This window comes from Caloenas nicobarica, chromosome 1 (genome assembly GCF_036013445.1).
Source record: "Caloenas nicobarica isolate bCalNic1 chromosome 1, bCalNic1.hap1, whole genome shotgun sequence".
NCBI classification, from domain to species: Eukaryota; Metazoa; Chordata; class Aves; order Columbiformes; family Columbidae; genus Caloenas; species Caloenas nicobarica.
In genome coordinates this window covers 137,620,789-137,634,219 of record NC_088245.1, presented here as the reverse complement: position 1 = coordinate 137,634,219, position 13,431 = coordinate 137,620,789, and the positions used below count along the sequence as shown (strand labels likewise).

Here is a 13,431-nt window from a genome sequence, read left to right as displayed (position 1 = left end):
TCAATCTGTTTACTTAGGAAGTTTCTGTCATCATTTAAATAAATAGGTAATTGCCTAGGTCATTAAAATAATTACTGTGTTATTGACTAGTTACTTATACCAGGAGGAGGCTGAGAGTATGCATTTCCAACTTAAGTAGGATGGGAAACTCAGCATGAGCGACAGATTTGAAGTAGCAATTGAACCCAGGGACAGGCAATAAACAACCACAGTGATGCAACTCCTGGCACAAGGAGAGGAAAATGAAGGCACGAGGTGATGGGTTCAATGGACAGGTGCCAAGTATGGAAATCCAGCAGCAAGACTCCGATTTCAACACACCAACAATACAAAAAGAAAAAGAAAAAATGAAGTTGGGACCACATCACTTTTACTACAAGCAGAGCTAAGCAAGGCCCTATATTCTATGGTCTATTCTGTAATGTTAAATGTCATGATGGTCTTGGGTTCCTACATAAGATTTGAAGGGATTTAATTGGCTTTATATGCCAATTCTGGTTAAAATTGGATAGGGAAAGAATACACAGCATCCCAGCAGCTGCTTAGCCAAGCCAAACAGTTCTATTGATGGGAGAGCTAGCAAATGTTAGCCACCACTATCTTACAGGCACTTTCTCATCTCAGCTGTATTTACACTGTCCTAGGATGATAACACCGTAAACTGACAATTCTGACAGTGATGGGAAGAAGAGAGGTAGTCATTGAACAGACGAACAAGTGAACCTGTAAGATGAAAGGAAGACCTCAAGGTACAAGATTTCTAACATCTTGAAGCAGAGACCCTGCCATACCAAGCTGGGGACACTCCCAAGAACCTGGATGGAGATGACACAAATAATCCCTGAAATAGAAGGAAATGTCATGAAGACACACAGCACTATCAGACTTAGGTAAGATGACAGAAGAAACTACTGTCAAATTCTACTGACACAAACAACAAAATGCACAGCTATAGAATAAGTGACTAGGACTTGTGCCAAGAGGGATCTAGAAGCTACAGCTGATTCATGTTCAACCTGCAATTCACATCATCACAGCACTGAAGAAAGTATGAAGTGTTACACTGAGGTATATTGCCAGAGTAATACATGGATATTTATAGAGATTCACCCATTTTTCCCAAGAACTCAGCTGAAGTCTTGGTTATTGTTTTGAGTGTCACAGTGCAACAAAAAGACAGAACAATTAGAGAAGGTGCAGAAGAGAGGGAAAAAAAATGACAATAGGTATAGGAAATGCATCCAAAGACTTCGAAAGAATTTGGGCTGTTTAGTTTAAATCTGAGAAAAAGGCTGAAGGGGCATTATGATCCACTGTCTTCAAGCATGCAACATTTCATCCAAGACAAAAGGACTGAAGTGTACTGTAATCTCCACAGGGAACAGCACAAAGAATAAAAGACTTAACCTGAAGCAAGAGGGATTCAGGCAAGACATTAGGAGTCTAAAAGTAAGGACAGCGAAGCACCAAAACAAGTTACTCTCTAAACTTGTCAGAGTCTCTAGAATGGAAGAGCTTTTAAGAAATATGTTACGTCAACATCACTGTTAAGTCTCTCTTATTGAAAAGGGTTGATTGAATTACTTTTGAAATCTATGCAAAGGATCCAGCTCTAGGAGGAGGAAGATATAAAAGCCAGGTCCCCAGAAGCAATGAAGTCTACAACCCTCAAGTTGGTGTGCATGGTGTTTTATAGTTACATTGTACTGTGTCCTTATAAAAGGGCTTGAAATCTTTTGCCTTGGCTGTGGAATGTGCAATTGCAAAGACTACTAACTCAGTTTTTGTGAAAAAGAATTTTGAGTTTTCAAAAGATGGGAGGGAAAGAATTTGTCTTGACAGCTATTTCATTTGAAGACAATACATCTTCTACAATATACGCCTTCTCTTCATGCTGCTGCTTCCTTTAACCCTGGGTTCCTCCAAGTTTCTCATATAATGAGAAGGAAATGGATAAAAGCTTATCAATGCAATAGTTCTACTGTGCAGCCATAGATGAAAATAAACTGAATTCCTGAAAATGGAAAAAAAAAAAGGTTTCTAGAGAAATCAGTAAAGTGAAAATACTGGAAAGTACTCCTAAACAACAACTTCTGTTTTGCTTTAAGTGCAGTGCCTAGGATTTATGCTACTAAGTAGAACACAAAAGTGATCTTAGATTAAAAGGTGCTCACTTGTACACTGCAACCCTAATACTTAAGCACTTTCCGCTAACATTGCAGGAAGGAAACAAAAAAAACCACCACCTTTACAAAGGGGTCAGATAAAGCATGCATCACTCTTGACTTCAAAAACCTACACTTGCAGTTGCTTGCACATGCCATTTTTAACAGGCAAAAAGGCATCATGAACAAAACTGACTGTGCAAGTCAGCCTTTGCTTTTAAAGGTGGAGTAAATTTCAGGCAAACTAATATTTTTGCAGCTGCTGAAATGTTGCATTTGCTAATGAGAGAAGTGAGGTCTCCTTATACCTCCTAATATACAGGATGCAACTCTCAAACAGCAGAATGACCGCTGTCACTTTTGGAACAGCCAGTGCACAATCCAGGCTAACTGCTGGTTGTTAAGGTATGACTTCCTGCTATATACGTTATTATTTTACCCCTTAACTAAGTAACCATTTCAAAGAAATGTAGTCAGTCAAGCTTGCAGAATATATTTGATATACCTTTATGCAAGGCATACATTTAAAATCCTTTGTAAGTGGCTGGAGGTTTTCTGCAGCATAAAAGACAGTTCTGATATTTATCTGCAACTCCCTCTCATCCCCAGCTTGGATGACTTAACTTGGTTGGACTGCGAAGCTCAGTGACTCACGGTATCGTAAGCTCCAAACACACAGAGCTAGTTAAGCAGTAAGGAACAGTAAGGGCGAGTTATAATTATCTTCATGTAATTACATATACACGGGATAGTAAAAAGGAGTAAAATTTGAAAGGCAAGATACTGCCAGAAACTCAGCTTAGTTACTGAGAAGTGCTAATAGCATTCTTTGCAAAAGGGATTGTTGATGGTTGGAGCTATCTGCTGAAGATGTTTTCCATCTATGCCCACCCTTCCATTCTCTTCTCCTAAGTCATGCACTGCCTGTCGTCATACTCCCTTACACAACAGTACCTACCAATGCAGGGCCCTGAACCTTGTCCATTTTAAGCGTCCTGCATTTTTAAAATTCATAATCAAAATAGTTACAGGCAAGTAGATACCAACAAAAAAACCCTTCGGGGTTCTGCAAGAAGCTTCACTAGATCTCTACAGAGGGGGGTCTATGATCAGAGATTGGTTTAGACTTTAGTTCTGCTGTGGGTGTTTAGCTCTTGCCCCATGAGTCCTCCAACATGAAGAAGAGTTGGCCAAGATGCCTTTATCTTATAACATGCCTTCAGTCTAACTAAAACAATAAAGGCTGGCAAAGGGATCTCATCTTTGCTGCCACTGAGGACCTGGCCAGACACTAAAGATTAAAAAAAAAAAAAAAACAACACACACACACACCAAAACAAAGCAACAACAAAAAATTAAATAAATTTAAAAAAAAAAAAAAAAAGGAAGTCTGCATGCTTTTTCCACAGCAGTTGACACTTCTTACTGACTTGCAGTGCTATGTAACTCTAAGGAATCTGGGTCTGCCTTCAGCCCTCCAGAAGAGAATCCTGAAATTCAGCTTGGAATGTGCAACTCTAAACTTACTCTTTTCAGTTTGACCGTCAGTCATGGGTAATGCAGACTCTGCAGGCCCGACTCTTCCCTCTCTTATATCCCTTGTCTCTTCATATCTTCAATAAAGTTGCACAGCACAGTAAAGTGATAGCAAAACTAAACACACCTATTAATGGGATTGCTAATAAATCTAATTAAACACAGACTGCAAGAGAATCCAGCTTACTATTCCACTGCCATAGTAGATCTTCAGTACTGGAGACTACGACAACAGTGTTAAGTTTGTTGAAAATAGTCTCCATTTCCTCAATGTGAGTTTTCTGACACTGAAAATTAAATACCTGTGGGGTTTTGTGTGTATTCTCTTTCCAAAGGAGTGGGGAAAAAAAAAACACCACCCCACACCAAAAAAAACCCAAAAAACCTTCAAACCACCCTCCACGACGTAGGAGGCAGGATAATACAACTACCTATAATGCACTCAGGGCATTTTATACAGGGTTGCTAGTAATACCAGGGCTTAAAATGCAGTTTTCAGACCGGAGATGTTGAGAATAAACTCATCTATAATTTAAAAAAATAATAATTAAAAAAAAAGTTTATGTCAAGGTGCCAGAGACAAAAATAAAATTTTACAACTAACAAAGAGATCTAATTAAACTTTTTTACAATGGTGCCAGCATAGCCACCACAATATTAGCAAAATGAAGAAGAAAAAAAAATACCTAGTGTAGGTGAATCTAAATAATTCTACTAATTTAATAAAAGCTACAAAGACATACTACATATATGGTCAAAGGATTATTATATAATTTAAATATTGTACATCTCTGTTTAGAACGTTGGAATTTAAATACAGTATCAAGAAACTCCGATTTTACAGAAATCAATCCCACTACAAAACTTCCTTTGACTTTTTATTTCATGTTACTTCCCATATTTATTTGCAGAACACATTTAACATGCAGGACCACAAGAAAGCAAAACTTTTCCTGTCAACAGTTTCCTCCTCACCATTTTATAAAAAGTACCGTAGTTTTAATGTTTCTTCCTCCTGTTTCCCCCCCCTCTAAAAATAGCTATGCAGTTAAGCAAAGGAATAGAACCTGCAAGGCTCAGAGGAATACAAGTTGTGGAATCTCCTGTGTCAACTAAATAAAACTGTTTAAAATTAAGTATATTTGATATAAAATACCTACTCTTTTACTACAAAATGCAAACCTAACCTCATGCTTCTCCCTTTGGGAAAGTCACCCCTGCCACGGAGAAGCTACTATTAAGCATATCAAACATTCACAGACTTTTCTCAAATTTTATTTTATTTTGACTTGAAGAGTACCTAACTTCCACCTTTAATTATTTACTGCATGACCCCAAAATAAAACCTATAATATAGAGAGAGAAAAAAAAAAAAAAAAAAAAAAAAGGAAAAAGATTGAAAACCCACTTATTCACCCTCTGATCAGTACCATACCTATACATGTACAGGTAATGCTTAAGGATAGCTCAAATAAAAAAAATACACTGAAATAAGGAAAGAAAGAATACATAATAATCTAAAAATTGTTAAGTAAGAATTATAAGCAGATTAACAGTCATCTCACAGGCAAGTTTTTAGCTTCCTTGCCTTTAAGCAAAGCTTATGAAAAGAAAAAATACGTACTGCTGTCTGCCTGGCTGCCCACGCTGATGTATCTGTCATTTCCAGGAAGGGCTGTTTGATAGTAAGTTGCCTCCTCTAGCTGTGGAACCTTGGCATTCTTTGCAGTGAGGAAAGCCACAGCCAACTCCAGATTACCATTGCTGTCCTTTAATAATAATAAAAAAAACAGAGAGTGAGAGTCCCCGCCACCTTTTTTATTTTTCTTAACAGCAAAGGACAATATTACAAGCAACTTATCAATGACACATTGTATTTTCAGGTGAAATAGCAACTAGAAAATAAAGTTTGCAGATTTGATATATTCTGCATACTTCACTGTTTTTAACCAAAATGAAGACAGAACATCCTGTAAAAATTTACTTGGGTAGAATTCTACTTATTACAGAAAAAAATTAAAAGTTTTGTAGTGTAGGTCAACCTCTCAATAAGCATATCAGCACACTCCCATAGACTTCAGTCAGCTGAATTCTTCTGAAAATCTACCAGTTCATCTTTAAGACCAGGAATGCTGGCTTTTGAGGGGAGTTCTGTATATGACTTATGCTGAATCTGAAGCAACAACTATATACAGATTTGATTTAAATTTACTAAATCCTCATTTACCATGTATAAATGGCTAAAAACCTCTGCTTGAGGGAGACAAGCGACTTTTTCTTTATATCTCTCTCTCTCTCTCTTTTTTTTCTGTGTGGGGTGGGGTAGGGAATAGGATACAGAGAAACCTGCCATTCTTCAATTGCATCCAAGAACTCTCCTGTGTTGTGGAAGAATTTACAATGGTTGAAAAAGAAAAAAGTGAAACAACAGCAAATTAGCAAAGGGTGGCAAGTTCAAGGACAGTGGTTCATTCTGTATACTGAGCACAACCTGTCCATGATAGAAAACTTAGCTACAGTTTGACAAGAAAACACTAAACTCATCAGGAGTTGACCAGCTGTGCTAGCACCAAGGCATCTCAAAACACTTTAGCCAAAGGTTAAAGGAAAGTTGTACCATTCCTGTCTTTTCATTTTTGAAAAACAGATTAATTTTTATGTCAGTACCAAAACAGGCCAAGATTCCTTCTGAAGTGAACAAGCTTTTTCCCCTGAAATCAATCTAAGAAGTATTCAAGCTGGGAACAGAAGGGAAGGAAGACAAGAGCAAGAAAGGGTGGGGTTTTTGGCTTTCACAGGCAGTTAATGACAAGATGTATACGTTCAGCTACAAGTCACGCAACCATCTTACCTTCAGTGCCTGTTGCAGTACCTGGATGTCATTGATACCAGTGATCTCCCTCAGCTGATTTAAAAATGTTTGCTGGTGCTAAAAAGAAAAAGAGATCATCAAAATAAGAGCCAAACAACAACAAGTTACTTACAAGGATATGCTTATCTACAAACATTAAAAGTATCTCCATATAAACTTTATGCACCACAAAGTGGTAGAGCCTTCATTATTCAAGTTTGTCTCAGTTTCTGCTGTGTGGGCACTTCTAATTCCTAAATGCAATGGTTTTCTTTGTTTGCTTGGGGTTGGTTTTGTTTGTTTTGTTTTAAATTGATGATAGGTAGGCTCATGCAACATGAGTTTGAGAAGCCTATATAAAGCCGCAACTAGTCCTCCTAAACAAATAAAACTCCATCGTTTGGTTTTCGAAGGCACTAGGGGAAATAGCTGACAGAACTCTGACTAAAACCAAGTTATTCAACTCCCAGTTATTCTCAATCCCACTATTTCCTTAACATACACAATTCCCAGCCATTCTAATCTCAAAAAATAAGAAATTAATCCTTCCTGATCATGTAGGTGTTTTAAGAGAAGTACTAGAAAAATATCCACACAAAACAGAGGAGTTTCTTGAGACTAAAGCAAAACCAGGAATCCATCTTAACCACCTTCCTAGACCAGTTCAATCCAGCTCTCTCAAATCACAGTATCAGTCAGCATTTATCACTGAGTTTGAATATAATAAGAGGTTCTGGGTCTCTTAAATACCAATTCCTATGAATTTTGAGGCTTTTATGTTTTTTAATAAAAATCTGGTCCCACTCCTTTTTAGAGCCAACAGACTATTCCTTCCACTCAATCTTAGATAACACATCATAGAGGCAAAAAGCAGGTACTAGCCTGGAACAATTCTTGAACTCCAGTTAACCATTAAAACCATCTTAACCATTGAAACCATGAAAACACAGAGGACTGACCATTGTTCCATACTAAAAAATTCCATTCTTCCTTTGGCAGATGGGAAAAGGAAAAAAGCTTGGTATTTGCAAGTGTTTTTTCATTTTTATTGTTTGCCCACCACATCCTGAACTCAAAACAATAATTTCATCTATAAATGAGGAGATTTTGTATGGAGCTTTGTTAGACAAAAAGCGTATTTCATATCAGTGACAAACATTTTCATGTTACTCTCCAAATTCAATTAAAAAAAAGCTATAATTGTCTTGCGGCTACTTCTAAAACACCTTTCTTTAAAACGAATTATTTGGAATCAAATATTCAAATACCCTTATTCTCTCCTTATCATAGCTTTGTATAGAAGAAGAAATTAAGAGCTGCATGAATGCTGAATTCCCCAGTGTGAAATTAACCTGGCAGGCACTACTTCATGCCCTAATAAGTTGAAATAGAAGGCGTACAGTTCAGGATGTTTATGAATTATATACACAATCTTCCCTTCATTTATGATCCTAAGGGACACTGCTAACAATCCAATCTGCCCTTTTTTTTTTCCCCCCCTTTTTCTTTTTAAAAACCCTGCTATTGGCACAAGAAAAGCGAAGCGATGCAGGAAAACAAACTCCCACTCTATCCCCGTCTCTCACCCCCTCGTTTGTTTACTCTGTGCATTTCACAGCACTGTACAAAGGCAGGACTTGTTTCTCCCATAAAGTTGGTTTCCTGCCCCTGGGTCTGGCAAGAAGCAAAGAAAATAAATAGATTATTTGCGAAAAGTAATTACAACAGCATTAAAACTGGCAGGAGCAATTCAAAGGCAGTGCATGGCAGCAAAATGGATTTTGTTTTGTATTTGCTACCAATGCGATGGTTAATAAAGTGGAAAGTAGTTGCACTATAAGGTATTATAAAAAGTTATAACAGATTTCTGTATCTTCCACAATATACGCGACACTTGGAAAGGCTGACTGGAGGATACTCATTGTTCGCAGAGACTGGGAAAAGACAGAAGAGACATAGTTTAGCAACAAACAACCTCTTAGCAGTTCAAAATATTGGCTGCTAATTTATGAGCACAGCTGTGCCTTATAAACCTAGACATCTGTAGTTTACATCCAGATTTCTGTATTCCGGTGTAAAGCTGTGGCTCAAGGCTCCCTTCCCAAGGCCATACAAATTTAACAGATCAGAACCAGACACAGAGATGCTCCTTTCTCATTAGGAGATTACTTAAGTATCTAAAGATGCTTTTTTAGGGCCAAGGGCTTAAGGCACTCAGCTCCAAAATTTCTAACTGGTAATTAAGTGAACAACACAGAGACTGCGTAAGCATCGTCCTTACAAGTGACAGAAATTAAGAAGAAAATTAACAGTTATCCTGATTATCTCAAATGGAGCTAAACTGCTTTGGGACCACAAACACCCGGTTTAGACATTACTGGCTTTTCTGGTAAATGTGGAAAAGTTGCCATTAATCTCTAATTAAGTAATTTCAGATCACATATAAGTTAAAGACAGATGATACAGTTCCCTTCATAGAAAAAGGAAGAAAAATATAAAACCAAAGCAACAAAAAAGTATAATTTGTTTCCAGCTGATCAATGTACCCTTTCAATTCCTGCTAATAGACTAACAGGTCTTCAGAAACAATTCTGGAACTGCATAAGGCAGCTAAAAACTCCTTAATGTGGCATTAGACTGGTGGCCTTCTCTTTTATGCATTCACTGCTCTCTCCGCATCCTGCCAAATCTGACATAACTGCATTATCTGTACTGCATACAGACCTTTCTTGCAACTGCATGTTTAACTTTGCCATTATTCTCTTTCACTGTTATATTAACAAAACGTTATCACCCATGAAACTGTATTAATACAGGTAATTCTATTTCTTCTCATTACAAATGACATTGTGGGCATTACTACCAAACTCTTTCCTCATTCATTAATCAGAGGGTGAGACCAATATTTCTTTTTGTTTTTCTTTTCACTTCAGAAGTTTAACACACACACACAGTCATATTCAGAGAGCTGAGATTACTTCATCCTTGGTGGAACTTTAACTTAGTGCATTTGCACTAGACTGCCAAAGTCAAAACGGGTTAAGCTTACTTGTTCTGAATTATATTCCTCTAGTACATGCTATAGTGGCATATAGAATTTTTTTTTTTAAAAAGATTTTATTTTACTATTACCCATGACTGAATTTTGGAGATCAATTTGTAATACAACCACTAAACGACTAAGTCTCTTCCGTACTGTAACCGATATTTAATAGAATACTCAGGACAGACTTCTACAAAGTGAGCCACCCTCCTTACTCCTATTAATGCTCCACCCAATGACATCTACTCTAGAAGCTTCACCCTTCCTGGAGCTTGGGCCATCTTGAGTTGAAGTGACTGTAGTATCTAGACCCTCAAACGTCCAGAAACACTAATGTAGATATTCTAAGCAATTACGATCATAATTCACTCAAAGGCTTACCAAAAATACCCAAAAAAGCTCACACTACACTAAATGAAAGCTAAAAACTGAAAAAAAAGCCTACAATTACGTACGCCTGAAGTAACTACATTAACGTGCGTTAATTGCATCAGGTCAGCAAGGGAGATTCAGAACACAACTAGCAGTCCTAACATAAACAAGCCACTTCCTTTGTTCAATACAGCTCTTCCCCAGTTCCCTATTTTTTTTTCCATTAGTAGAGGTCCAAATTCTGAATTGTAACTCACTGTACTTTAATCAGCAACCTCTCTCTTCAAACGCAGAGACAAAGAGATTATTCCAACAGAACCATGTACACCTAGTGGTGCAAAGAAACCCAGTTTCAGTTTATTTGCCTGTCCTCACTTCCGTTTGCCATCCTTTCCTCAAATTTACATTACAGATTCCATAGTTTACCTATAGCACAGATCCTCCAGTTTACTCAGTCAATATTCCACATACATCCGCAGCGTACACACACCCACCAAATGTGTTACGTTACACATGCACGCACATACATGTAACATATACACACATCCATGCAGTTTGAATTGCATTTGACTCAACTCTAGAAAGGCTCTGCTCTGTGACACCAGACTCTGCTGGTGCAAGCACTGCAGGGCAACCCCAGTCCCCGGCCATAGAAAGGAGCAGGACACAATGCTACAGCTGCCCTGCGATCCGGCTGCTCACACCCCTCAGTCCCACCACATCTCGGGTCCCCAGGGCTTTCATGCACGAGCTGTTCCCAGCCTTCCCCCTTCCGCTGGCTCCTCGAGGTACGTGGTACATATCTCCAGGCTTTCAGCTCTTGGAAGAGTTCAACTAACAGGAAATTCTCCCATTTTCCTGGATGGAAGCCAAATTTGTATATTAGGAATGCATGCCCTTATTTCCAATTCTTTCCTTTTTCAGCCATCCCTCCCTTCCTCTCAGGAAATGCCCAATTAAGATTATCTGGTTTATAACTTCACACAATAGCATATTCAGTAGCTAAGCCAGTGCTAGTGAAGCAGAAAAGGATCTACACTATTATCTGCTTAGGGAGATACTGTGCCTAAATTAGTTCCACGACGGTACTGTAAACTCTGATAACTTATCAAAAGCAGAACAAAATGCCAAATTATACGAATGCTTTTTTGGACAAAGTAAATCTCCTAAATTGACTAATCCTGAATTATACTGCAGATACATTTGAGGGAAAAAAACTAGCCCCCTTTTCATATGTTTATTTTCTCATCTTTGTAGCTTCTGAAGAAGCGCATGTAAGCTTTGGCTTTATTCATGACAACATCCAAATATTTGTATTTGCAACACAAGCACTTCTAAATTTAGAAGATAAAACAACCCTCTTCAGTTTCCAAGCACAGAAAAACTCATACGTTTTGTAATAAATTACATGGTCCAACCATTACCAGGAGAAAACAGGGCCTGCTGCCTCACTACACAGTTCGTTTAAATGGTATATAATGAAAACTTACTATGGGAATCCCTTCCTTCAAGGAATGAATACTTGTACTAAAGACAAAAAGCAAGGGCGGAGGGGGAATGCAAATGCCGAGAACGGTATCTTGACTGTTTCTCCACACAAAATCTGCTTACTTTACTTGCCAGTGCAATACTGATTCAGAAGAGCTATTTGTTGGAGGGAAAACCAAATGACACTGCACAAAATATTTAATATTAAAGACTTCTAACATAACCTGAAATACTGAGGGCCTGCTAATGGCACTCTTTGCAGGCAAATAGCTAATAAGCTAGTTTCCTCACAGGATGTTGCTGTCATGAGAAGAATACTGCAAGATTAGAGGAATGTAATCCTCTATAAAAGGTTTTCATTTTCTGCTACAAACAAACAAAAAAAATAGGAAATGTACAAAGGACGAGTATACTAAAGACCCTCCATTACTACCGTGAATGTCACTTTCTGCCACATTAATCATATCTCCGAGGAACAGTTAAAAGGCCCACATACACTGCTGAGCACTATGGCTGCCAGCAACACAGATATATTAACCATCTTCTAAATAAGCTCATGGTCAAGTTCCAAAGAGGCAAATAAAAAGTCCTTCTATGAAGACACTAAGTTGAAACACATGGAAAACACAGAGTCAATTCCAGAAAGCTCTGCTGCCTTTGTTCATACCATCTCTGTCCTCAAGATTTTTCTGCGTGTGCGTGTACAGAATAAACACACGTAAGTATATAAATTTAGAAGTGGGTATATGTATATACATAAATATTTTTAAAGCAGTATTTTGCTAGTCCAAAGACCAAGTTAAATCTCTGCACTGGCTTTAAGGTGTTCATTCTTACAGTACCTTCCTAAAGCACAGCTGACTGACATTCCCTTGCCTGCTATCTGCTAACTGGGTTTCCTTTTGTTCAGTTATGGAAAGAAAAACCTCTTGCATGACATTGTATCGACTAAGAAAGTAGGTAAAGATATATTTTTATACACACACAAATGCAAAACGCACCTCGCCTTTGGCTTGGACAAAATCACCTGTGAAAAGCAAAGGACATGCACAGAGACGGCAGACTTTCGGTCCAGGCGTGCTCTGCACAGACTGCCAAAACTTGCCAATGACAGCAGCAGCTTGTGCAAACTGGGTCATCACCCACCTCCAACTGAACTAGAGAGCAAACTTACTTCAAGGAAGCAAAAGGACACACTGTATGGCAGTAACTTTCAGTCAGCCACAGCCTGGACGAAATAAAAGTTTCATGGGAAAAATGCTTGAGCACATTATTTATGTGCATACGGTCCTCCTTGAAAAATTAAAGGAAGGATCCTACTTAATCATAGCATTATATAGCCTACATTCATCATAAAACAACACTCTGAATACTCTCATCACATTTCTGTGGTTTCTGTGAACAATAACAAAGCTGTACTTCAACTGAAAATGGTTTAACTAGTGACTTTTCAATGAATTTCAAGATGTGATATTAAGGATTCTACACAAAAGCACATAAAACACTCACTATCCTGAGCCTCATATGTGCCCTCTCCCCCCTCTCAAAAAAAAAGTCTCATTTACTCTCAACATATAACACTTTATTTTAATTCAAGCTAACATTTAAACTTTTTGAAATGAGATTTTTAAAGAGAGGCGTGAGAAGTTTGTTTTGTATTTACTGACACCAAATATAAAGCAAACCCACCTCACATAGTTATTACACATTTACCAAAAAACAGAAGTTAAACGTGAGCCAAATCATCACCTATGTGGGAAATACTCCTGCAATGAGCAGGAAACCCTGCCAGATCACAGGAGGAGTGACTTTCCAAACTATTCCACCCATAGGCAGGAGAACAGGTTTCACACCCTTTCTTCCACAATCACACAAAGAACACAGGGAAGGAATGAGACCCTGAAGCCAGATTTCTTATACAGCTCAGGCAGGAGAAAAGCAGGAGAGAAGCGTCACCTTAATAAGGTGTATTAAGG

General features: G+C 38.1%; 1 protein-coding gene across 3 annotated transcripts in view; it reads right to left on the bottom strand.

Annotated features, from left to right (window-relative positions):
• Positions 1-13,431, bottom strand: part of USP25 (ubiquitin specific peptidase 25) — a 97,629-nt gene that overhangs the window by 68,179 nt on the left and 16,019 nt on the right. For all 3 annotated transcript variants that reach the window (XM_065626760.1, XM_065626761.1, XM_065626762.1), the window contains exons 2-3: positions 6,553-6,630; positions 5,326-5,470 (exon numbers count right to left, since the gene is read on the bottom strand). In XM_065626760.1, coding sequence (XP_065482832.1) covers positions 5,326-5,470; positions 6,553-6,630 — 223 coding nt within the window. The remainder of the gene's footprint in view (positions 1-5,325; positions 5,471-6,552; positions 6,631-13,431) is intronic.